Below are 27,185 nucleotides of genomic sequence, written 5' to 3' on the forward strand. Positions count from 1 at the left end.
CAGTGTTATGTCAGGTGTAATGCTGATATCACTGACTGAGCATCTGAATATAAAATACAGGAGCAGAGTGTATTGAAGTCACAAAACCAAAATGGGAATTGAAACCAGAAACTGATGATGGAAACAAAACACTAAGAAGAGAAATGCTGGGTTACCTTTTGTGCGGTGGCAAGCAGTCAACAGGAACATTTCATTGAAAAGGTGAAGGTGCTATCTAAACTGGTCTTGAGGAATAAGTAGGGGTTATAAAGTAGAAACGGATTCCTAGGTGGCTCAGCAGTAAAGAATCTGCCTGCAAGGTAGGAGACTTGGGTTTGATTCCTGGGTTGGGAAGATCCCCAGGAGGAGGAAATGTCAGCCTCCATTCAGTTCAGTTCAGTCGCTCAGTCGTGTCCGACTCTTTGCGACCCCATGAATCACAGCACGCCAGGCCTCCCTGTTCATCACCATCTCCCGGAGTTCACTCAGACTCATGTCCATCGAGTCAGTGATGCCATCTAGCCATCTCATCCTGGGTCGTCCCCTTCTCCTCCTGCCCCCAATCTCTCTCAGCATCAGAGTCTTTTCCAATGAGTCAACTCTTCTCATGAGGTGGCCAAAGTATTGGAGTTTCAGCTTTAGCATCATTCCTTCCAAAGAAATCCCAGGGCTGATCTCCTTCAGAATGGACTGGTTGGATCTCCTTGCAGTCCAAGGGACTCTCAAGAGTCTTCTCCAACACCACAGTTCAAAAGCATCAATTCTTCGGTGCTCAGCCATCTTCATAGTCCAACTCTCACATCCATACAGGACCACAGGAAAAACCACAGCCTTGACTAGACGGACCTTAATAGGCAAAGTAATGTCTGTGCTTTTGAATATACTATCTAGGTTGGTCATAACTTTTCTTCCAAGGAGTAAGCGTCTTTTAATTTCATGGTTGCAGTCACCATCTGCAGTGACTTTGGAGCCCAAAAAAACAAAGTCTGACATTGTTTCTACTGCTTCCCCATCTATTTCCCATGAAGTGATGGGACCAGATGGCATGATCTTCATTTTCTGAATGTTGAGCTTTAAGCCAACTTTTTCACTCTCCTGTTTCACTTTCATCAAGAGGCTTTTTAGTTCCTCTTCACTTTCTGCCATAAGGGTGGTGTCATCTGCATATCTGAGTTTATTGATACTTCTCCCGGCAATCTTAATTCCAGCTTGTGTTTCTTTCACTCCAGCGTTTCTCATGATGTACTCTGCATATAAGTTAAATAAGCAGGGTGACAATATACAGCCTTGACGTACTCCTTTTCCTATTTGGAACCAGTCTGTTGTTCCATGTCCAGTTCTAACTGTTGCTTCCCGACCTGCATACAGATTTCTCAAGAGGCAGGTCAGGTGGTCTGGTATTCCCATCTCTTTCAGAATTTTCCACAGTTTCTTGTGATCCACACAGTCAAAGGCTTTGGCATAGTCAATAAAGCAGAAATAGATGTTTTTCTGGAACTCTCTTACTTTTTCCATGATCCAGCGGATGTTGGCAATTTGATCTCTGGTTCCTCTGCCTTTTCTAAAACCAGCTTGAACATCAGGGAGTTCATGGTTCATGTATTGCTAAAGTCTGTCTTGGAGAATTTTGAGCATTACTTTACTAGCATGTGAGATGAGTGCAACTGTGCGGTAGTTTGAGCATTGTTCAGTATTTGTGCCTGGAAAATCCCATGGACAGAGGAGCCTGGTGGGCTATAGTCCATACGGTCGCAAAAGAGTCAGACACAACTTAGTGACCAAACAACATAAAGTAGAATGTCAGGGAAAAGAGATTCTAGGCAGAGAGACTATGAGTTAAGGTTAGACTGCTAAGAAGATGACAAAATTTCTCAAAATATGCAGTGATAATGGAAGGGAAAAGTAACCTTAGGTTTTGGAACCACCCGCCATCACTCTCAAGATTACATGGTACTCCAATGGCTACAGACAAAAATTCAGTGTTGTGAGGTTGATGGGGTAAGAAATGCATCACTAGACTCTTGCTTTCGACACTCCATAAAGCATATGATACACAACCTCTCTAACAACAAAACTGCTATTAAATTATTACTCAGATTCAGGACTCAAGGGGATCTTGAGGAGAAGATATGCCAGACAGTAAGCAGTTTCAACTCTTACCCATCCCTTACAATGCCTAGACTATCATCAACTAGCTGTGGATCATTTGTGCACACATATGTCTACACTTACAGTAACTTCAGAGAAGTGGGCTCAATTCTCAGTGCTTTATTTGTAATCTGGCTTTCAAATTAATTCAAAGAAGGCAAATCAACTTAAAGTAGGTACTGCAGAGGAACACTTGAAAATTCAGAACATCATCCTGCATGAATTTAAGTGTTAATCTACAAACTATTCCAGACAGGATGCTTTGTTCTAATTCTCCAAAGGAACACATCTTATTGGATTTCACAAAGTTTCTTCTATTGTCTAGTTGATACCTTGTTCCTTTTTCCTTCAGTTCATGTTGTCTTCGCCTGAGACTTTAATTCCAATTATATTGACTTGAAATCTCTATCTTGATTCCCCAGATCTCATTATTCACTTCTAAAATAATCTATTTAGTCTTTAATATACTACATTTATGGGACAAAGGCTTTGAAAACACTGTAGTTTAAGGGGAAAAAAACCCTTTTTTAGGTGAAGAGGGTGTCAGTCCCTGGATACTACTCCATTTTCACTAAGAGAACTAGAGAAAATAGCAGAATATTTTAAAATGATACCAATCTTCTCTCCTAATGAAGTGGAAACTACTATCTTGTCTGTTTTTCTGAAATAGTAGATTAGACTCCTCTCCCACAAATTACTGATTTCAAGCAAATGCAACTGATACTAAGAAGGAATACATAAGATAAGCCATACACTGATCAACCGAAAGATTCTTTTAATTAGTAAAGTCTTACAGGTGACTTGATCCTAATACATGATATAAAACAGTACCATGCTGATGTTTCCTTACTTCAGAAATGAAAAAACATGTCATTCATGTTAAAGAAAAACAGTAAAGGACATTTATGGGCAATGAAGTAATCTCTTACAACAATAAACTATCAAAATGGAAAAACAGGGGAATGTGGAGATGGAAGCACAAGAAAGCAATCTGAAAAATTGCAGTCTATCTTTAGGATCAGATGGCATTCATCAGACACTTCAGAAGTAAATGGGCTACTCTCTCTCACACACACACACAAAATGCAGCTTATCACTAAAAAGAAGTCTTACAGTAGAAGACTAAATACCTCTGTAAGAATGACTTTGGACTTATCAGCTGTGCTAAATCAGAGTTAAGGATTTGCATTAGATATGTATGTAAGTTTTCAATAAGAGAAAATTTACAGCAACAAAGCAGCATTTCCCCATTCGGGTTAATCTGACTAAACTTCACTCCAATTAACACATCAACTTTTTTTTTTTTACATATACACACACAGGCACAATTTTAAAGATATATAATCATCTCTCCCAAATGATGTGAGGTCTTGGTTGAAAATTCTTAGACAATCTGTATAAAACTCTGGAGCTTAATTAGGAATACCTGGCAAAACTTGACATGGATCAAAGCAAAAATTTCAGGGGTATATGGTCATTTTTAACTATGGAAAATGTATCAAATTTTCTGAGAAAACAAAAATTTCATAGAAATAATAAAAACACAACTTCAAAAATATACTTTCATCTAGAAAATAAAATTTAAAAGTGCAGATTTCCATATGACAGAGTCTAGTGAGTGCCTCATGAGCAGGCTTTACTCTTCCATCTCTGCCCCTTAATCATCTAATGTGGAACTCACAATGTGGTTACAAACGAGAGAGAAAAAGAAAACTCACAGCTATCCCCATGGTTGAGAAGCAGCAGATTAAATTAGTGGGACCAGGCAATGAAGAGTCCTGAATAAAAATATTCTTTCATTTTGAGATTTTTCCTATAGGCAGAGAGAAATTATAGCTGGTTTGTGACTGGAAGGTTATATGATGGTTTCAGTTTAGTTCAGTCGCTGAGTCGTGTCTGACTCTTTGCGACCCCGTGAATCGCAGCACACCAGGCCTCCCTGGCCTTCACCGACTCCCAGAGTCCACCCAAACCCATGTCCATCGAGTCAGTGACGCCATCCAGTCATCTCATCCTCTGTCGTCCCCTGTTCCTCCTGCCCCTCAATCCCTCCCAGCATCAGGGTCTTTTCCAATGAGTCAACTCTTCACACGAGGTGGCCAAAATATTGGAGTTTCAGCTTCAACATCAGTCCTTCCAACGAACATCCAGGACTAGTCTCCTTTAGGATGGACTGGTTGGATCTCCTTGCAGTCCAAGGGACTCCCAAGAGTCTTCTCCAGCACCACAGTTCAAAAGCATCAGTTCTTCAGCGTTCAGCTTTCTTCACAGTTCAACTCTCACATCCAAACATGACCACTGGAAAAACCATAGCCTTGACTAGACGGACCTTTGTTGGAAAGTAATGTCTCTGCTTTTTAATATGCTACCTAGGTTGGTCATAACTTTCCTTCCAAGGAGTAAGCGTCTTTTAATTTCATGGCTGCAATCACCATCTGCAGTGATTTTGGGGCCCAAAACAATAAAGTCTGACATTGTTTCCACTGTTTCCCCATCTATTTCCCATGAAGTGATGGGACCAGATGCCATGATCTTTGTTTTCTGAATGTTGAGCTTTAAGCCAACTTTTTCACTCTCCTCTTTCACTTTCATCAAGAGGCTTTTCAGTTCCTTTTCACTTTCTGCCTTGAGGGTGGTGTCATCTGCATATCTGAGGTTATTGATATTTCTCCCGGCAATCTTGATGGGAGAGACTTACTTGGTGGCTCAGTGGTAAAGAATCCGCCTGCCCATGTAGGAGATGCAGGGTCAATCCTTGGAGAGGGAAGATCTCCTGGAGAAGGAAACGGCAACCCACTCCAATATTCTTGCCTGAGAAATCCCAAGGACGAGGAGCCTGGAGGGCTACAGTCCATGGAGTCACGAGTAGGACACAACTGAGCATGCACAAGCACATTTAGCTTGGCACCCAGTATGGACTGCATGAGGAATGTGCTAGTCTCACAAGCGCCTCTCAAGTCTGTATTCATCTTTACATTAGAACTGTCCCTAGGCAATTCCTCTCCAGAAAATCTGATTCATATTTGTCACCCTTATAGCACTCCTCATCATGTAGGAGCTAGCCCAAGTTCTTTTGCATGGCTCACAAACTCCTTTTTAATACAACCATTGTGCCCTTTCTAGCCTCGTCTCCTCCTCTACCGTGTTATCTCAGGCTTTGTAATATGCAGGTGTATAGGTTCTCCATGCCTTTTCTCATGCAGCTTTCACTATTAAGAAGACCCACGCCACCCGGCCAAGACCACTGCCTAGGTCTCACCTCCTCGTGAAGCCTACCTGACCTCTCAGACAGGCTAAAGATGGAGGCAGGCACTACAGCTATGCTGTCACAAGTCGAGGAATGCTCCGTGCCATCAGAAGCTGAGAGAGGCAAGGAAGGGCTTCTCCTCTAGAGAAGAGGGTGTGTGACACTGCTGACATTTTGATTTCTGCCTTCTGGCCTTCAGAACTGAGACAGAATCAACTTCTGCTGCTTTAAACCACCCTGTTTGTGTGATCTGTTACAGGCAGCCCTTGAAAATGAACATAATATATATCAATGGAACTATTAGCATTAAAATTTTTCTCTCTACAAGGTGGTAATGGGATTCTCCTAGATAATTATCAACTGTAATATGATTAAAGCTACAAAGAAGTGTGTAGCTAATTCACACTATGATTCAAGAAAAGCTTCACATAAAAAGTGACACTTAAGCTAAGATTGGAAAAATGAATATGACTAGCCCAGGAAGAGAAACAGAGGAGGTATATATTTATAATGAGGATTATAATATTTATGAAGTATAACTTATGAAAGATATAACATAAAAAATGTTGCCCATAAGTATATGAAAATGTGTTTGAGTTTCCACAAGTATGTGTGCATTTCACAGAAGGGTCCTAGGATCAGTGAATATTGATAACATTCTAATAATTTTTGATATCTATAAATAAGGTAAATTCAGAATCTGATTAATATACTATCAAAAAGGCCAGCAAACATGTAACTTTTAGAAAAGGTGACAAAAGAGCAATCCGATTGTTTCACTTACACACTGCTTGCCTAAATCAGTTTACTTTGAAACCACATTTAATAGTGAGAATCCTGAGGAAATGGAGACTTGCCAGTTGGCTCTGAACACTGCTAACTAGAAGTGAATAACAATGGCCCCATGAATCATTTCTAAGCTGTTAAAAAAAAAATTCAATAAAAAACTCCTCTGCATCACACTAGTTGTGGATTTTTACATCAAAGAGATGTCTGGATTCATCATTTCATTTATAAACAGTAATTCAGAAACTCTGACATTTCTGACAATGATGCCAAACACGGGCAATGAAAAAAACTGCAACTAACCTACATTCTTGAAGTCGATGAAACTTGATAGGAGAATGTAAATTAAAATTTTATAACCTTAAATAATGCATTAAATAGCTATGGTTACCTGGTTTAATAAGAAGCATAGGCTTGAGTGCTCTGGAACAGTAGATCAAAGATTGGTTACTTAGAACAATTTCCTTTTATATCACTCAATATTCAAATCTTAATTCAAATATACTAAGAGCAGGACACTAAAATAAACAAAAGAAAATTTGAAGAGTTCTCATATTGTGCTAAAGTGGGTAGGTTTTGTTTATACAAATATTGATTTCAATGCTTCCTGGAACGTTTTCAAAAGAATTTTGGCTTTCTGAATATGGGGGGGTGGGGGGGGCAGGGTGGGCGGGGAGGAATGCTCCTCAGAGGATGTCACATCTCTCTGAGATAGAACAAATAGCTGTATTTACTGTTTTTACCCTGTGTTTAACACTCTACACTTATTTCTTCTCCACTAAGGGCCTGAAGTAAAACAAGAAAGCTATAAAATGAACAACAATGGTTATAGCTGTTATTATAGAAACAGGGTGAACAATCTCTTCTTGAAGATGTTTACAGATGGAACCACTGAGGGTGTCTAAGCTCTTAATAAATATGATCAGTTTATGGAGGAGATGACCCTGATTAGCATTTGCCAAATCAAATTCCATGGAACACTAGGGTCTCATTAAATGTTAATAGGTGCTATTTGAGAAAAAGATAGTGCAGTTAAATATTTGGGAAACTGTAATATAACATTTATCTCTTTAACAGCCACAAAAATTTGTATGCTAAAAAGTCCTGAAGTAAGAATGCTTTGACGTTCTATTTAACTCAGTATTTGCACATGAAAGTCTCTTTGGTTAAAATACTTTTTCCACCTTAGAAATCAATGGAGTCCTGAAATACTGTCCCTAAAAACATAGATAGCATACTAAATTCACATCAGCCCTACCTACTTCCATCACAGAGATGAACCAAAACAAGAACACAATTTTCTATGAATGTATCTCAAAAGTATGATGTCAAAGAAATGAAGTTCTTTTCTGTCCATTACTTACAGGTTTAATTCATTTTTAAATTCATTTAGACTCTAAGAACATGTAAATCTATATGGTTGGATGCACTCTGAGTTTCATTAAATGAAAGTAAAACCAAACTGCACTCTATTTATGGAAACAACAATAACAACTGATACTTAAAAATACCTTATGAACAAGTGGGAAATAATTAACATTGAATTTTCATCTGTTTTGTCAAAAAAAACTCTAAGATGTGTCAAAAGGAAAGAGATCCAAAACAGGAATCTTTCTCTGTGGCATCAAATACCCATGTAGTCTAGGGGTCATGAAAAAGAAAGGCTGTTATCACCTTATACTTGAGAATTATATTACAACTGGCTGATTATTCAGGATTAATGAGTGCAGGGTTAGGAGTTCAGTGGCCAGATGGGCCACTGTAATGAGCTGCCTGGAGCTAGGGCCCTGCCGGCACTGCCAGTCAGCATGGCAGGGGCCCTACACCAACAGTGTGGCTCTGCTCCAGCAGGGACCACCTTGAGCCAGCGGCTCTAAACCAACTCAGTCTTCTTGGCTTCATCTCCATCTGGGGCTGGAATGCTAGTCACTGGGCATGTGACTAATTTCTTAGAACGAAGCCTCAACTTGTATATCTTTTTTAGTAACTGAGCCTTCAACCTCCTGTCCTGATTCTGTAAACTGTCTGATTTGATACCTCACCCAGAGTATGTGTCCCTCTAAACCTAAGGCTTTTTAACTGACTTGAATCCTGTCTCTCAAGTCCAGTTTTCTTGTGGGTGTGTTCCTGTTACTGACAAAGACTCTCTTCTTGACCAAACTTTATAGTCAGGTTCCTCTGAATCTTTTTCTTGATCAGGCCACGCTAGACCTGCATAGACAGGTTTTAGCAAGAATCCTGGTAAGTCAGTCTGGAGAGAATCCCCCATTCTCCATCTCTGATGGGGTTCCTCTGTCTCTACTATCCTCCAGGTGATACCTTACTATCCTGGCAGGCCTGTGGCAAGAGTCTTGTTGAGTCTGTATAACTGGTGAAACTGTGTCCTCCTAAAATGCAGTTGCCCTGCTGAGTTTATGATTAATCTCTCTATCTGAAAATTGATTCCCTTTCGTGTCCCCTCTGACCTCAATCCTGTGCTAACTGAACACTAAACAACCAGAGTCAGGCGACTAAAATTGCTGTTGCTGATATTATCATTAACATACAAACTCAGGTTCCTTCTCCAGGGCGAGATGAGCTAATAGACCCCCTGAGCCACGAATCACCTGGCCAGAGAACTGTGAACCAGAGACATCCTAACTCCCCAAACTACGATGAATAAATGTCCCAGAAATGTCACAGCCAGCTTCTTTCTCCTTTGCCTTTAAAAAACCCCTGACTCCAAGACCAAATTGGAGCGGATCTGAGGCTTGTTTCTCTTGCTTGGAGCCCAGCGATAAATCCTGACTTTGCTGCAAACTCCTGCTGTTAAGAGTTTGGCTTTCTGCACCACAGGTGCACGGACCCCTTGCTCCATTACACCAGAATGCCCCTAATGTTTCCTATTAGGAATTTTCTATTACCTAACCTACCCAACCTGTTCCTTGTCTAAAAATCCCTACCTTTCTTTAATCTGAGAATTGAGTCCAGTTCTATACTGTGGTCTTTTCCCTTCCATTCCAATAGCTGCTGAATAAAATCTGTTTTTTACTACTTTACTGTCCAGCTCTGGTTTTCTTTTACACTACCAGATACCTGACTTTCTACCTGTCTGTACTCTGATGCCTGTTTTGTCATCATTATGGAGTTCTCTGCCTACCGTCTCTGGAACTTCCTTATGATAGAGCCCAAGCAAACCCCAACCTATCAAAGAAAGAATCTCCATACACAGCCTGCTTTGTCCTGGAATGTCTTTCAGATCTCAGGAATTTCCTTACAGGACTGATGGATCACCTGACTTTATTAAAGAGAGCATATAATTAAAGTCGAGTAATGGCAACCCATTCCAGTATTCTTGTCTGAAAAATTCCATGGACAGAGGAACCTGGCAGGTTACAGTCCATGGGGTTGCAAAGAGCCAGACACGACTGAACACACACCCTTGAGTCTTCAGTATCTCTCTGGCACATACTAATGCCTCCTGACTCAACTTTCCCTCTTCAGTACATTGTTATCTGATTAAAGTTTGATCTTATCATTTCCTTTCCTCAAGTCTGCTGAGTAAGGATCTAACATTTGAAACCACATCATCTGCCTCAAACTGTTCAAAACTCTTTTCATTGTTCCATTTACCTAACATTTTCTCGGGGCAAAATGAAATGAGTTGTTACTTGATGCAGATACCTTTAGTTTTTCACTGTTCCCTCCCTTTGCCTAAGCCTAGGATGCCTTATTTCTGCCTGTTCAAATCCTACTCAACTTTAAGGCCCAGCACCACCTGCTGGGTACAATCTCTTTCTTGCTCAACTCTATCCTGATCACTCTGATGGCCCTTAACACTTTCTACTTCATAACACAGGAACTTATGCCTCATTATCTTCCCTATTAGGCCATAAAACCCTGGACTGCAAGACTTTTCTTCTTTCTACCTTTGTATTCTACAGCACCTAAAATACAGAAGCTTGCACACAGTAGATGCTTAATACAATTTTTTGAATAAACTAATTCTCAGTTCTAGCAAAGCCCTTTCAGATTTGCATCATTTATTAAAATATGGAAAGGAGAAGGGATGGGGTAAAATGAGACATGTCATAATGATCTATCCGTAACCTCTTGAATTAAGAGACTCTAGAAATTATCTGTTGCCTGTGGCTCTGCACCAATTTTCTAACTTGATATATTTTATTAGTAACATTAACATGTACAACTAATGTGTATCTAATTCCTAAGGGAAAATCCACATATATATTCTTTCTACACAGACTCTAGAATTAATGTATAATTAGGCTCCCTAGATGTTAAGTCTACCTTCTCTTTCTTTTGTGGATGTACGGATGATCAATTCAAAGAATGCTAACGTAAAGAATTCCCGCATTTACATATCAGGAAATCTTAAATATGAGTGCAAATAACTTCTCTAAAACCACAGAGCCAGTCAGAAGCAGAAGAGGGATTAAAACCCAGATCTTTTGACTCCTTGTGAACTCGCCACCGAGCAATATAGTCTATGATCACTGATGCTGGAAAAATAACTCAAAGTCCCAGTAGATTACAGCATTACTTTCCTTCATGAGGATGCATATTTATAAAGCTTTCAAAAGTCATCCATCAACTAGTATGTAAGCAATTCCAATAAGCTTTCAGACTCTTTTTCACTTTCCTCTTCCCTCCTCCATTTGTGAAAATTAGTTGTATGGTGCTTTAGCAAAGATAGCTTGATTGATGTTATGTTACTGTTCAGCAACAGTTCCTGCTATTAATTGCTTTATAATGGTAATTACGATCTGTGGTACAAGATTATTTTCTTTTCTAATTGGCTATTACTGGTGAATACCAGCTTGTTACATAACAGAAAGACTGTGTTAAATAAATAATCACAATTACAATTCTGAAGTCCTTTCTCTTAAAAAACAAATTGAAGTTTTGAATAAAACCACTAAAAAAAATTGTTAAAGGCAGGGCCTCAGTAATTACTTGGGGGAGGGTTCATCTTTCAGTTTAGAAAAAAAAAACAACATGAAATAAGGACAGTGTTAGGGAAACCAGGAGATGGAGCATGCATTTCCTTTCTTTTAAAAATAACCACGTTCAAAAGCTTTATTCTGCTCAGCTCCTCAGTCAATGAATACAAATTGCAGATTCAAATGTTTCCAATTCTTCCCAGAGTACAATATGGAAACAGAAAGGACTTTCCAATTAGCTCTGGTACAATATAAATGTGGAGCCCCACCAACTGCACTGAAACGTCCTCAAGGATAAGGCCAGGGGTTCTTTTTCATTTGTGCCCCATAGAGCACCCAACATGGAGCTGACCAACAGTCAGGACCCATCCAATAGCAAATGCCATCACAGCACAGCACTGTCCCAGAAGAGGAGGTGATTCAAAGCTATCCATGACAGTCCCTGTCCTCAAAGGGATTATTATAAAATCAGGGGTATATCTTGATTCAAACTCTAATGTTAATTAGCCTGTAATCATTTTAAAGTTCTACCTCCAGACTGCTGCAGTAGTAGCAGCAGTTGTGATAACAGGGAGGTCACATGACTTGTTAAAGGTTTTAATTCACAGCTACTTTGGAATCCAGCTTGTCCAATTCCAAAGACTCACAACTGCCTGTTGTGATATATTCATCAACATCATTCATCTCTATCTTCATAGTGTATCAAAGCTTACAGAGTGCTTTCACATATAATGCCTCACTCAACCTTCCAATAATATCAGTAAGGTAATTAACCTGCAGCATTTTTATGAGATTGAGGCTCAGAGAGGTTAAATGATTTTTCCCCCCAAGTTCACACTGTGACAAAGCAGAAAATTCAGGATCAAAGCCCAGATTTCTAACTCTTAATCCAGGTTTTCTTTTCACATATTTTTACTCAATGTATTAATTTAAATGTATTACACATAAAGAAAGCCTCAAATTATCCCATATTAGATTATATTTTTAATACTTAAAATATTCTACCATTTATTGTTGAACCCCCCTAATCTCTCTCTGCACCCTTGATGAAGCAAAAGTTTAAGTCCTGTTTAATACTAGAAACTTTACTTGGTTCCTGAAGATAGCACCCAATTCCAGTTGGCTATTAATAAATTACACTGGTCACAAACACCATTGGCTGAGATGTACAGAAAGGCAGAAGACTGATCAGTCAAATCCATCACCATTTCTGGAAAAAGCTGCTCTGCTCACCTTTGGGTCAATGAAGTCAAAACAACACACTTGTTTCAGCAAGAGATGGCAATTCTTCAAGGCACTGTCAGTTAAATGACAATCCATTAGGTCTCATAAGTTTATTAAATAAATCACAGCAAAACTGAACCCCAGTTTGTGGCAAAGTTCCCCATTAACACCTAATAGAGGTATTTAAAGATTCAATGGCTGGAAGGACAGTTTAGGTACACTTCTTATTAAATGCGCATGAATTTATATATAGAAGAAAGTATGATTTTTATTTTTCTATTTTATTTTTCACAGAATCAGTTTTATTTTATAGTTTTTGGCATTATATTAACTGATTCTCTTTACCTCTGCTCGCTTCCCTTTTAAATGAACTCTTTGAACCCTGGCAGAAAGTCCTTTAGGGAAAGACTTTTCCTTCAGCTCATCTTTCCGACTAGAGAGGAAAGAGTTTTCAGGTATCAAACGGTGATGAGCATCAGGAAAGTATTAATATGATTTTTATTATCAGTCTGGTCAATATCATCTTCAGTGTTTCAAGATGGGTTGTATATGCGTATGTGTTGTGGAGGCTGGAGCTATTCTTCTGCATGAATGAAATATCTATGTCAGTATAATAAGAAGTGTAGATTAACTCTGTGTCTGATACTATAAGGACTGACCAAATCCCTTAATAGAAACCTGGTCATAAAATGAAAAAGATACATTAAAGTTGTAGCACTCAAAATCAGCACCTGTACCACACTGGCACACATGCTGGAGGTGTTCCTGAACCTATGACTGAAATAAAAGTCACCATTTATTGAAGACAAGGAATTATACCCATCACTTCACTAACTGTTTTATTATTCCAGCAAGACAGACATGATTAGCACCCACTGTGCATAGGTGAGAAACTGAAGATCAGAGGTTGTTTAACTTGCCTGTGGCTGGTTAAGTAACCAGGATTTGATCCTAAGTTGTTATGACCAACCTAGACAGCATGTTAAAAAGAAGAGACATTACTTTGCCAACAAAGGTCCATCTACTCAGCTCAGTTCAGGTGCTCAGTCATGTCCGACTCTTTGCGACCCCATGAATTGCAGCACGCCAGGCCTCCCTGTCCATCACCAACTCAGAGTCCACCCAAACCCATGTCCATCAAGTCGGTGATGCCATCCAGCCATCTCATCCTCTGTCGTCTCCTTCTCCTCCTGCCCCCAATCCCTCCCAGCATCAGAGTCTTTTCCAATGAGTCAACTCTTCGCATGAAGTGGACAAAGTACTGGAGTTTCAGCTTTAGCATCATTCCTTCCAAAGAAATCCCAGGGCTGATCTCCTTTAGAATGGACTGGCTGGATCTCCTTGCAGTCCAAGGGACTCTCAAGAGCCTTCTCCAACACCACAGTTCAAAAGCATCAAAGCTATGGTTTTTCCAGTGGTCATGTATGGATGTAAGGTGAAGTTGCTCAGTCATGTCCGACTCTTTGCAACCCTGTGGACTGCAACCTATTAGGCTTTTCCGTCCATGGTATTCTCCAGGCAAGAATACTGGAGTGGATTGCCATTTCCTTCTCCACAGGATCTTCCCGACCCAGGGATCGAACCCAGGTTTCCCTCATTGGAGGCAGACGCTTTAACCTCTGAGCCACCAGGGAAGTGAGAGTTGGACTATAAAGAAAGCTGAGCACCAAAGAATTGATGCTTTTGAATTGTGGTGTTGGAGAAGACTCTTGAGAGTCCCTTGGACTGCAAGGAGATCCAACCAGTCCATCCTAAAGGAGATCAGTCCTGGGTGTGCATTGGAAGGATTGATGTTGAAGCTAAACTCCAGTACTTTGGCCACCTGATGCGAATAACTGACTCATTTGAAACGACTCTGATGCTGGGAAAGATTGAAGGCAGGAGGAGAAGGGGACAACAGACGATGAGATGGTTGGATGGCATCACTGACTTGACGGACATGGGTTTGGGTGGACTCCGTGAGTTGGTGATGGACAGGGAGGCCTGGCGTGCTGCGGTTCCTGGGGTTGCAGAGTCAGACACAACTGACTGAACTGAACTGGCCTGATCTCTTTTCTCATACTATGTTGCCTTTCTATAGTAACATAAGCTTTAGAACAAATTTATGTTTCAGGAAGGTCTGTTTCAGACCTCATCCAATGGAATTTAGTTACCATGAGACATCTTTCTAATAGTAATTGGACTAAAAGTTCTCTTTCAGTTACTGTGTGACCTTGTGCCACTTGCTCTTTGCACCAGTTTCCTTCTTTGTAAACTGAAAGGGGATAATATGAATATCTATCCCAGGGATGCTGTGAGAAAAAATAAGATCTCCAAAAGCATTTGAAACAGTACTTGGCACAATGACTGCTCAACAAATGTTAGCTACCACCATCATCATCATTGTTATATCTCCTCTTAATATCCTACAAGTTGGGTCCCATGTACATTTTAAAGGAAAACAAAGGATGTTCTAAAGAAGGCCCCTTCAGAACCTTACATCAAACCTAGCAGCTGTAATTCTTTTTCTTCCTTCATATGCTCTGGCCTGTACTTTCCAGGCCATCTGAGTACGTAAGGTTATTTGAGCTTCTTGCCCATGAGGCTAAATGTGGGTGGTGTATGTGTGAAGAGCTGGCAGCTGGGTGTGAGGGGGCAGCACTGGGCAGAGCTGAGAAAGGGTATAGAAGATAATACAAAAGGCCTTCAGAGCACATAGTTGCAATACCAGTACAGAGCACCAACAGACACTCTGACAAGCCCTAGGAATGCATGGGCAGCCTAATCAGTTATCACCACTACATTCCTAAGCTTCCCCTTGGTTACACCATAATTTGGATTGCTTCTAAGTAAATCAGAATGGGCAGTTTTACAGTTCAATTAGGCATATCTTTATACTTAATTCAACTGATATTTACTGATTTCCAACTTTATAAAAGGAAGTATATCAGTCTTTCATAAATATAAAATTCAATGAATAATCACAAACTCTGCAAGGTAGGTATTATTTATGTTTTCATAAATCTGCAATAAATCTACCATACACAGCTACTAAATGTCAGAATTGAAATTTAAATACAGTTTTTCCAAGATAGGCTTTAGTCTTCCTTCCACTGTCATGTCAAATATATGAGACTGGACTCAAGCCTAATTCTGAAAGATGACAACCTGTGGAAAACTGGGTAACGGCCACATAGATAATGGAATACAGATTTCCAGATCTGTGTAGTAGTCCACTCAGTTATGAGTTCAAGGTTATAAAGGACAGATCTGAAGTATTCTTTCAAAAGTTTAATCATTATCTAAAAACTAACCCTTCACTTAAAAAAAGACTGAAAAACTATGCTAAAATGCTAACTGTGATTATCTCTGACCAAATTGACACTTCATGATGATATTCTACATTTTACAATTAGTATTTTCACAAGCACACAACATCTACTCAGTTTTTTATTCTTCTTCAATTCCTCTGCCTAAAACAGCAATCATTTTAAGTACTTTGGATAAATTTCAAACAGATTCTAATCATCAGATTGCTACAGAATGTTTACTACACACAGTTCTGATAAACACTGGATGTATAAAAATAAAATAAGACACCTCTTACCCTCAAGAAGTTCACAGTCTACTGGTGTAGACAAAATTGCCAACAAATGATGAAAACCTATTATGTTAAGTGTGATAATGGAGATTTGGGAAGGGAAGCAGGGTGTCTGACAATGAGGCTGGAAACGTCAATTAAGAACCTTAAATGCAATGCATTAGAGTTACACTGAAGATGTGAAGTGAAGATCCATGAATACATTTGAGTTTTGGAAGGTGGATTAAGAACAGCAAAATCAAGAATCAGTGAGATCAATATGAAGGTTTTGCAATCATCCAGGCTAGAATTCAGTTCTGGTCAAACATTTATTAAACACTGACAAGGTGACAAGAACAGGGTCAAGCAGACAAAAACAAGACATGGTTTTGGGCCCAAAAGCAGAGTTTGGAGCTTGGAGGATATGCATTGTAAGTCCAAAGAAGCATTATCCTGATCATCATCTACTGGGCATGCATTTGTAGGGAAAAAAAGTTGACTCTATCAGAATGCTACAATATGAAAGCACAGATTAACTGTCAGAAGAAATCACCTCCATCAGAAAAATTTCCCCAGTAATCTCCCCAAAGTTGGTTTAAAGCTCAACATTCAGAAAACGAAGATTATGGCATCTGGCCCCATCACTTCATGGGAAATAGATGGGGAAACAGTGGAAACAGTGTCAAACTTAATTTTTTTGGGCTCCAAAATCACTGCGGATGGTGACTGCAGCCATGAAATTAAAAGACGCTTATTCCTTGGAAGAAAAGTTATGACCAACCTAGATAGCATATTGAAAAGCAGAAACATTACTTTGCCAACAAATGTTCATCTAGTCAAGGCTATGGTTTTTCCTGTGGTCATGTATGGATGTGAGAGTTGGACTGTGAAAAAAGCTGAGCTCCAAAGAATTGATGCTTTTGAACTGTGGTGTTGGAGAAGATTCTTGAGAGTCCCTTGGACTGCAAGGAGATCCAACCAGTCCATTCTAAAGGAGATCAGCCCTGGGATTTCTTTCGAAGGAATGATGCTAAAGCTGAAACTCCAGTACTTTGGCCACCTGATGCGAAGAGTTGACTCATTGGAGAAGACTCTGATGCTGGGGGGGATTGGGGGCAGAAGGAGAAGGGGACGAGAGAGGATGAGATGGCTGGATGGCATCACTGACTCGATGGATGTGAGTCTGAGTGAACTCCGGGAGTTGGTAATGGACAGGGAGGCCTGGCGTGCTGCAATTCATGGGGTCACAAGAGTCGGACACGCCTGAGCGACTGAACTGAACTGAACTGAACCTCCCCAAATGTGAGAAATGTTGAGTCTATTTTATCTGTTCCCAGTTTTCGGGAAAAACATGAAGTCCTAGTCACTGTTCGAATGTTTGGAAGGTGGTAGTGTGTACGATCAGAGGATTGCCTGATGGAAGATGGAGTCTGGTACACAGACCTCAGGGAAGGTGTCAGTCACACCTTCCTGCACACCACAAAGTGACTCATTCCAGCAGAAATCTTGCACAATTGCTAGGGTTTCTATAAAAAGACTCCATAGTCCCTTCTGTCCCAGAATATTAAACACACAGATTGACATTTTAATTAGAATTAGAGGGAAAGCACTTAGTTTTCAAGAAATTAAAGATTTTTACAGGGAAAGACATAATTGATAACCAAACTGGCTGCTTAACAAAAAATATGAATATACATACTTTTAACATCTGTAGTTTCACCCAAAATTTGTATCACACTTCATAGACTTTGAACAGAATGTGGATAAAGTCACACGATACATGGGTTATCAAAGGAATTTTTAATGACAACTTTACCTTATGACTTAAAAACCAATCATTAGTGAGACTACTGGGCAGTCCTGAATCAGAGTGAAGAATTCTTTTCTGGTACAGATAGCAAATTCACTGCTCAATACTTTTGTTGAAAATAAACTGGAATCTAAAATTATGCTTTCCATCAGATACTCAATTCACTCTAATAGTCATCTAAACGTTGATCCTGAATGAATGATGGTCATCACAGTTTTGTAAGGATCTGGAGAAAAGGATATTCATATTATTACTGGTGGGACTGTCTACTCACCATTGAAGGGGAAAATCTGACATCTATCACAATTATAAACGTGTCACATTTGACCTAATTTCTCAAGAAATATACACCCAGTGGACAAAAATATGTATGTAGAGCTGTTCACTACATTAGTGAAAAACTAAAGCTACACTTACATGTTCATTAATGGAGGAATGGTTAACATATGGCGCATTCATATCATGGAATACTACGGACACAGTTCTTAAAAAGAATGAAGCAGCAGATGTATTGACATGGAAGAATGTCTATAATAGAACACTGGAAGAAAGAAGGTGGCAGATCTTTAAGCTTACACTGAATGATCCTTTTTTATTCAAAAGAAATCAAAACCATATAGATGGGTGTCATACATAAAACTTATTGAAAAGAATACTTACCAAACCCCCAAGAATTGTTACTTTGGGACTGAGACTGTGTGGTGCAAGAACTTTTACTTTTACTTTTTTACCTTACACACCTCTGAATGGTTTGAACTCTTGATGATTAAATGTTTTATAATTTTAAAATGACTAATGTATTTAAAAGTCACACAATGCTTTTGAAAGGCATAGCCAATTTTCTTTTTTATGAGTTACTTGGTGAGATAAATTTACCAAAGATTCCACCTTCAAATGTTAAACAAGTAGCCTTTTGGAACTTTGAGAATCTGGAAAATCTTTAGTATGTTACTATAAGATAAGAGTTGACTATGTGGCCTATCCCAAAATGAACTGTTTAGGGTATGAATATAACAAAATATTTAAGAATGGAGCTTACTAAAAATTTCTCCAAAGAGGTACTGAAATAATTTCAGAACTAGGGGTTTCACTGAAGTGGGAAGAAGTAGCACTAACTCTGTGCTAAGACAAAATTTATGACTAAAAGTCAATTTAACCATGAAAGCACAAAGCAAGAAATTAACAACAACAACAAAAAAACAATGACAAGGATGAAGAACCAAATTTAAGCCTCAAACCACATTTGTTATGTTAGGAAGTTAGACATGAGCAACAAGGGAGGCCTGGCTGAAAGGGATGCAAGCTGGAGCTCATAGATATGCTACAAAATAACCAGAGACTTTTCAACTCTTGCACATGTGCCCTAGGCACACAGTGAGTGGATACAAAATAAACAAGGGGCTTCTCCAAGTAACCTTAGGCACTTAGGAGCCCAGTAAGGGCTCATGAACTTTCTACATCTAATCATAACAGACTGAATTATGAGAAGACAGAAACAACATAGCCTGCTGTTACATAACTTACAATTGTCAATCAGTCTTGAATATATGCCTATTTGCATTCCCTTTCATTGACTGGTGGTGGGTACAAGTTCTACTTTACACACACCATAGGCAAAAGGAAGAGACTGGAAGTATGAAAGTGGGATATCAAACAGGATCAACAGGAAGGAAGAGGAGAGCTCCCTTGGAGTCAGTCTGCTCCCATGTTTTAGGAGTGTCTGTCTAAAAAAAGATCTGTCTGCTTGAGCCAAACTGAACTGTAACTTGTCTGTTATTCTGTACCCTTTCGTCTATCACTCTAAGTTTTTGGTGTGACAAGACAAGGAACTAGAAAGAGAAATAAACTGACCTAACAGAAAAAATATCAACAGACTTCCCTGGCAGTCCAGTGGATAAGACTCTGAAGAGGGCAGAGTTTCCACTGCAAGGAGACCTAGACTGGGTCCCTGGTCAAGGAACTAAGCCCCTGCAAGCTGCATGGTGTGGCCAAACAAAACAGAAATCAAAAGGAAAAAGACAAGTAGCTGTGTTAACTTATGTATCAGCCCAAAAAAGAAGGGAGTAAGGTTGGTGATACACAGACTATAAGGATACAACTATGACAAACTAGACAGTGTATTAAAGAGCAGAGACATCACTTTACTGACAAAGGTCTGTCTATGGTTTTTCCAGTAGTCATGTATGGACGTGAGAGTTGGACCATAAAGAAGGCGGAGGGTCAAAGAATTGATACTTTCAAACGGAGGTACTGGAGAAGACCCTTGAGAGTCCCTTGGACTGCAAGGAGATCAAACCAGTCAATCCTAAAGGAAATCAACCTAAAATATTCATTGGAAGGACTGATGCTGAAGTTCCAATACTTTGGCCACCTGATGCAAAGAGTTGACTCACTGGAAAAGCCCCTAATGCTGGGAAAGGCCGAGGGCATGAGAAGAAGGGGGCAACAGAGTATGAGATGATTGGATGGCATCAATGACTCAATGGACATGTGTTTGAGCAAACTCAGGGAAACAGTGAAAGACAGGGAAGCCCGGAGTGCTGCAGTCCATGGGGATGCAAAGAGTCGGATAGGACTCATTGATAAATGGATAGATGATAGATGGATAGAACAACAAAAGAAAGGGGCTAGGGATTCTAAAGATAACCTCCTCTGCAGCTTTCAAAGTTTTATTTTTTGCTCTCTATACTGGGTCAGAAGACAACCTGAAAGTGAAGCAAAGCCAAAGTAGCTGTGATGACTTTCTTTGAAGCCATGACTACAAATTACCATTTCCTTTCCTATTGCTCTAAGGACCCAGAGTTTGGGAAGATCTCCCAGGCTCTACATTCAATCCTGGAGAACGCCCGGGGCAGTTGACAGCGGAAGAAGCTGTGAGAGTCATACAGACTGTCCCTTCAGAGGCTGCTCCAGCCAACAACTGAGAAAAATCTGTAGAGTGACCAACCAGTTTGCAAATGGAAATCCGCTCGAACCCAAATAAAACCTATCTCTCGAGGTCAAACCAAGCAAACCGAGGCGAGGGTAGACTACTGGCGAGGAAAGAGGACAGCTAATTCCAGAGTTACACTCACACACGCGCAAACCTTGACCCACGCCCACTCGGCAGCGAGAGTAAAGGTGGGAGCTCCAAACGTAGGACAGAACCCAGGGAACTTCCCTGGCTGAGGATAAGGCCATTTCATCCCATTTTCTCTTCCCTCCCAGACAGTCTCCAGCAAGTAGCCTCCTCCCACCCCCTCCTGTCCCGCGGGGCTCCACCCGTGGCCCCTTCGCGCTCAAGTGGCCTTAGAGCTGAGGTCCGTCCAGCAGTCAGCTGTATTCCAGGTTGGAGAGAAACGAAGACGAAAAACCATTTGCACCTCAGAGGCACCGTACTCACCCTCATAAATGACACCTCTGGCTCCACCACGGTTGCCATCACTGTCCTCCTCCCCTTGGGTAGCAGCCCCCTGGGTCTTGGGAGCAGCCATTACTCGGCTGAGTGGGGGGGGGGGGGGAAGAGGGCCGCAGAACAGGCGCGGGACCAATGGAAACGCGATTGGAAACGAATTCCCCACTGACGCGACTTTTCCTCCACGCCCACTCCGCGCCGTCACGATCTGGACCAATAGAACGTGGCGAGCGGGACGTAGTCCCGCCCCTAGCCGCTAACTCCCCACCTCCTTCCGGGATGGAGCTGTTGCAGAACTACAGTTCCCAGCGTGCTGCGGGGCGCTTGGCAGGGAGGGCTAGAAGAGGCGCTGACGGGCGGGGGTGCGCCGGAGAGTGCTCCGGCGTGTTCGCTTAGTTCAGTGAATCAGAACAATGACTGCGCCTCTGGGTTCCCGGGAGCGCGTCGGAGGACTCTGAGCAGCCACCGCCGGCAGAGCTGCGGGCGGCGCAGCCTCGGCCGCGCGGTGTCAACGCTGGGCTCGGGAGCCTTCAGCGCAGACCCTGCCCAGCGACCGCAGCCCGCGCGGAGCCGCGGGGCTCCAGCGCTGCAGCCACTACTCGGGAGCTGTGCATTGTTGTGAGCCGGAGAAGGGGCGCGGGGATTACAAAGCCCGAAGACCCCGGACCCCTGTTTAGCCATGTGGATACCTACGGAGCACGAGAAATACGGCGTGGGTGAGTCTCCGCGGGGCGAACTTTTATTCTGCTCTGGTCCTAGCCCGAGCGAGTGCGAATTTCGCGTCCTTGCCCCGGTGCCCCTCTCGCTCAGCCCGGCTGCAAATGCCTAATTCTGGCATCGCGCTGCGCGTTAGGGGCTTTGCTCAGCCACCTCCTGGCAGAGGGTTGCGCCTCGGGGTCTCGCCCCTCAACGCCGGATGGGAGCTCTCGGCATGGGTTCCCGGAGGGAGTGCCGGGACGGCTGAGGGGAGCGCGCGGCCAGCCCGCCTGCTGCGGGCTCTGCCTGCGGAGTTTGGAGTGGCTACCGGGTGTGTGTGTGTCAAGTTGGAAGAGGAGAACGGACGGCTTTTCTCTCCCTCCTTCTCCTTTACCTTAAAGAAAGCAAGGGCTGCAACGACTTCCCAGGGTGGAGAGGGAGACAACAGTCGCGGAGAGAGAACATCCCCAAAACAGAAGGGAGGCGCAGAACCTTCCCTCTGCCTTCCACATTCCCGGAGTGCGGAATGTGGCATCGTCCTCAGAAGAGCCGCTCTGACAGTCCGGCCCGAGCCTTCCTCCTCCCTCCCATCCCGGGTTACCCGGTGTGTGTGTGCGCGCTCGGAGGCGGTGGGGCGGGGGTTAGTACATTTCAACATCTGCGCCGCTCTGCTCTTTGGTCTTTGGAGGGGAACGGGTATTTCAGCAATGTTTTTACTTCTGACCACCCTCTCTGCTCATGGTGGGGGTGGTGCTGGAGGACAGCTGTGGAGTGTTAATGGGGAGAGAGACTCCGAAAGCTTGGGTCTTCGAGGCAACGAGACAGCTTTTAGGAAAGATTACCCTGACACGGGTGTTAGGAGGAAAAGGAGCAGGGTAGCGCTCGCTGTTCTGTGTAAAGGTGAACAACAAAGGACATTAATATTGACGGATGAATACAGGAGTCTCCCTTCCTTTCCCTCCTCCCATTTCAGGCGGATTACAGTTCCCGTTTTTGTTGTTTGATTTCAGCTGGGTCGCCCCTTGACAGTTACTCCTTTTAGGTTGCGACTATTAAAAAGGAAGGCTCTCTGACAAGCCTGAAGCAGCCAAATGCAATTATAACCTCTGAGAAGGTTTGACAGAGAAAGTATTATCATATAATACTTAATATATAGTATTAAGGAAACATAATATATAGTTTCCTATAATGCCCTGTCCTGCTTATTGGTTTACTTTTTAAAAAATTGGGTGTAGATCTAGTGATTTAGATGATATGTAGGTATCTGCTTATGTTCTGCTTATGTTCATTTTCCTGTAATTTAAAAAATCTGGAAAGCCTTTCGAGGGAGTCATAATTACAGGGGATATTCCCCCCCCCCCCAACTTCACCTGGGGATAGGACTTTGGAGTGTCCAGAAGGGGCTGTATGATAGAACAAAGTCATTCCCCTGTATTATATGAGCTTTCATTTTGGATTTTGACTGGTCAGCAAGACAATAGTTCGCCCAGGACCCACCTTTGGGAAGGAGTTCCAGTTTTCCCTGTCTTTGAAGTGTAAGGGGAGCCTTTATCAAGTGCTTAACTGGCAAGCAGTAGATGTTTCCTTCTCTTCACCTGCCTCATTTTTGGGGGTCGATTACTTCTTATTAGGAAGAGACGTTGTTTTTGCTGATTGTTGAGGACGTGGAGTGTCCCCTTGTCACCGGCTTAGCACTCAGTGCAGGAACCACAGACATGGCCAGCAGCACTGTCCCGCTTGGAGTTGATCCCAGATGTTGCTTTCTTCCAAGTGTTAAATTATACAGATTATGGATGGGATTTATTTTCTTGATTTCTTTATGTGCCAGGTCACAGCTGGGGTGCTGGTATCGATTAGATCCTCTCTCGTTTTTCTTTTGCAAGCTGTGGGCAGAGGATTAAAACACACTCTGGGATTTCCTGGAATGGCAAACCGGATGTTATCAGTCAAGTGTTTGGAGCTGCAGCAGACACCTCGCCTTTGGATGGTTGTGATTTGGTTGCAGAGTAGGGGATGTAAATGGGTGAGCACACATTTGGAGAAAGGTGGGATGAGATGAGAGGTGAAAGCAGAGGGCAGGGATCTGTTGTGCTCATTTATGCAATATAATACAGCATTGTTAACATCTTTTATTATTAATTTTTGAGCATTTGGCTTATGAAATGCTTAGCTGTTTTTTAGACTCCATCTGTTACACGTGTGTGTGGTGAAAATTTTGCAGGGATTCTTATGAGTGGACTTATTTCTCACCACAGAAAGGAGTATTTGTAGCTGCTTATACTGAGCAACTAAAACACACATGCGCTATGTTTTTTTTTTTAATAAACTTGGTTACTGTATGTGCTTTTCTTTCTAGTTTTTTATAAATACTCAAGAAAATTTATTTTATGGGCACAGATGTTTTGCTGATATCAGGTGTAGTAGTAAATTGATTTCCTTATTCTTTGATATAAATCTGTAAGTTTGAATGCTTGAAGTTTCCCTGCACATTGTGTATTTCTAACATACTTATCTCATTATCTATGAGAGAATTATGTATCTTTATATATTATTGTTTCAGTCTCAAGCAACCTACTATAAATATGGACACAGTTACTTAAATTTCATACCTGTAGTAAGGTGTATCAGAGATAGGAATTCCTTTTCAAACCTAATGTGTGGGCACTATCCCATCAATTTAATTGATGAATGGTTTTAAAACAATGCATACTTAGTCATATATCTAAGTGTTCTAGGGTAGTAGACAGGTATAGTGATTAAACTAAAGTTCTGAGTAGTAAGGAACCTTGTCTCTTTGAAAACGTGTTAATAGGCACAATTGTAGGCATATTTTATCTTGGGAGAGTCTGTTTAGCTCTTGGTCTTAGTCAAGACAGGGCTTGCTGCCGGTTGTGTGACCTAAGGTAAGTCACTTAACCTTCCAGAATCTCAACACACAGTCGAAGAATAACCAAGGTTCTTCTCAGTAATAATTCTGTGGAGTTCTTCCAAACAAGTGTGTCCTTTGGTTAGGAAGATATTTCCATTGTGTTGAGATTGTTATGAGAAAGGCACTTTTGCTGTGACACATCCCACATGGTTTTCAACTAAGATCACAGGTAAGCAAAAGCTACCTGGCAGGCTGCCAGAACCAAGCTGATTCAGGCTGTTTGATTCTCTCTCTCTAGCAGGAACTCTATGGGCAGTGACTAAAACATTCTTGATCACCCCCTGACAACTTTCCTCATGCTATCTGCCTTCTATACATCCTCATCTGTCACAGTCCCCGTCCCCTTCCTCAAAGTGATGGGAATTAGTCATAGAGAAAGTTAAGGCCATTGCAGATCTATTTCTACATTCATTTGCCCAGCAGGCATGCGTGTAGCATTCCCAGGTGAACCTGTGAGCCTTTGTGAGCTGCAAACTGAGCCTCTCAACCGGGCCAGATGTTTTACATTTGTGAACCTGGTTAGGCTTATGTGGGCTGATTGATCCGTGCAAAAAAATCCCTAAGGCTTACAGGAAACAAAACTCAGAACAAGCTGATCTGAAGGTCACAGATACCATTTAAAAAATGAAGTGTCATCATAGCCATATCACTGAGTCTTCACAAACATTCCTGTCTTCAGTTTATCCTAAAGTGGTTTTTTTAAATCATCTAAGTATGAATTCAGGTTTCCTGTTTGGCTCAGTGGTAAAGAATCTACCTGCCAAGCAGGAGATGTGGGTTTGATCCCTGGTTTGGGAAGATCCCCTGGAGAAGGAAATGGCAACCCACTCCAGTATTGCCTGGAAATCCCATGGACAGAGGAGCCTGGTGGGCTACAGTCCATGGAGTCACAAAAGAGTTGGCAATGACTTAGTAACTAAACAATAGCAAAGTAGGAATTCTGTTCCTTTTTAAAGTCCTTTCTATTTTTATGGGGAGAGGTACCATCTCTTATTTACTCAGGATCTTTAGAATGTCTTTTCCTTCAGAAGCGTGCTTTATTGGTAGCCAGAGTTGTGAGGAAGTGTACCTTTCATCTTAGCTGTTTCCAATTTTGTTAGCTGGCAGTCTTGAGATGTTTCTTATCTTGTGGTACCATGATGTGTGCAGATAACATGTGTAGCTAGATAAAGATGTGCTGCCTGGAATTGTTTGTGGCATTTAGAGACTGGTACAGGATTCTAAACTTTCAGTGGGAAGCAAAGAGCAGTGATTTATACCTGCAAGTAAAGTATCACTGAAGGGCTGTGCAGACAGTGAGATGGCAGCTTACATTCATGATCTGGCCTCCTCTGGGAATAGCCTGTAAACATATCCCCCTTTCGGTCATTCTCATAAGTGATGATTCTTTCATAAGGCCCCACAGTGACACTGAGATACTGCCTTTCTTCTTTAGTCTTATTTTTTCCCCCAGAGGGTGTATAGTCAGAACTACAAAGATATTATAAAAATTTCAAGAAACTTAAGGATTTCCTGTCTCTAGCTCTATTTTTTTTAGGAGACTACATTTGCAGAATTATCTTTGATACAGTATGTCCAAGTTCTAGCATAGTGATTTTGTGTTGTGATCATATACAGCAGAGAAACATTAACTCTAAGGAACCTAGCCATAATGCTGTAAACTTAACATATTAATGCAATGTTTTACAGTTAAAAAGATGTTGTGAAATTATTTTATTTGAATCTACTCTCTGAAGTAGAATACTTTCCATTTAAGAGATGAGGAAACAGCTTCACAGAGATTAAATGACTTATAGGCATGCGTTTGAGATATTGCAGGTTTGGTTCTAGAACATTGCAGTGAAGCAAATTATCACGATAGAGTGAATCACACAAATTTTTTGGTTTCCTAGTGCAAATAGGTTATGTTTACACTATATTGTAGTCTTTTAAGAGTGCAGTAGTGTTATGTTTAAAAAACTGGGTATATGCCTTAATTTAAAAAGAAAAACAGCAAATAAATAAATAGAGAAATCGCAAGCCATCGTCTGACAATGCAAGGTTGCTACACACTTTCAATTTGTAAAAAATGCAGTATCTGTGAAGCATAGTAAAATGAAGTACTCTCCAGCAGTGAATTTTGATATTGTTTAACTGTCATCCATAATAGGAAATTCATTTCATTTCCTGACACCAGCACCACTCAGGACCACCCTACACACATATAAGTGAAACAGTATTTACTCATACTTTCTGTGATCTCCTATTCTTTTTCATTTAAAAAATACAGACATGCAGCACTCAAATCATTATATTGTACACCTGAAACTAATAGAATGTTGTATGTCAGGTATGCTACAATAAAATAAGTTTATTTATAAACTTTAAAAGATTGTCACTAACTTTACTTAATGACTCAGTGGGTCCTGACTGATCGTTTGAATAGCACTGCTCTAGATACCTCATTTGTGATACAGGAAGCACTGGAATTTAG

The 27,185-nt window shown here is 41.1% G+C and overlaps 2 protein-coding genes across 3 annotated transcripts in view; one reads left to right on the forward strand and one right to left on the reverse strand.

Annotated features, from left to right (window-relative positions):
- Positions 1 to 21,184, reverse strand: part of ZNF277 (zinc finger protein 277) — a 134,308-nt gene extending 113,124 nt beyond the window's left edge. For both annotated transcript variants that reach the window (XM_068973177.1, XM_068973176.1), the window contains exon 1: positions 21,076 to 21,184. In XM_068973177.1, coding sequence (XP_068829278.1) covers positions 21,076 to 21,166 — 91 coding nt within the window. In that variant the 5' untranslated portion in view covers positions 21,167 to 21,184. The remainder of the gene's footprint in view (positions 1 to 21,075) is intronic.
- A 724-nt stretch (positions 21,185 to 21,908) lies between these two features.
- Positions 21,909 to 27,185, forward strand: part of DOCK4 (dedicator of cytokinesis 4) — a 472,233-nt gene continuing 466,956 nt past the window's right edge. Inside the window, exon 1 of the mRNA XM_068972403.1 lies at positions 21,909 to 22,683. Coding sequence (XP_068828504.1) covers positions 21,909 to 22,683 — 775 coding nt within the window. The remainder of the gene's footprint in view (positions 22,684 to 27,185) is intronic.

The sequence above is a fragment of the Capricornis sumatraensis genome, chromosome 5 (genome assembly GCF_032405125.1).
Source record: "Capricornis sumatraensis isolate serow.1 chromosome 5, serow.2, whole genome shotgun sequence".
Classification (NCBI taxonomy): Eukaryota; Metazoa; Chordata; class Mammalia; order Artiodactyla; family Bovidae; genus Capricornis; species Capricornis sumatraensis.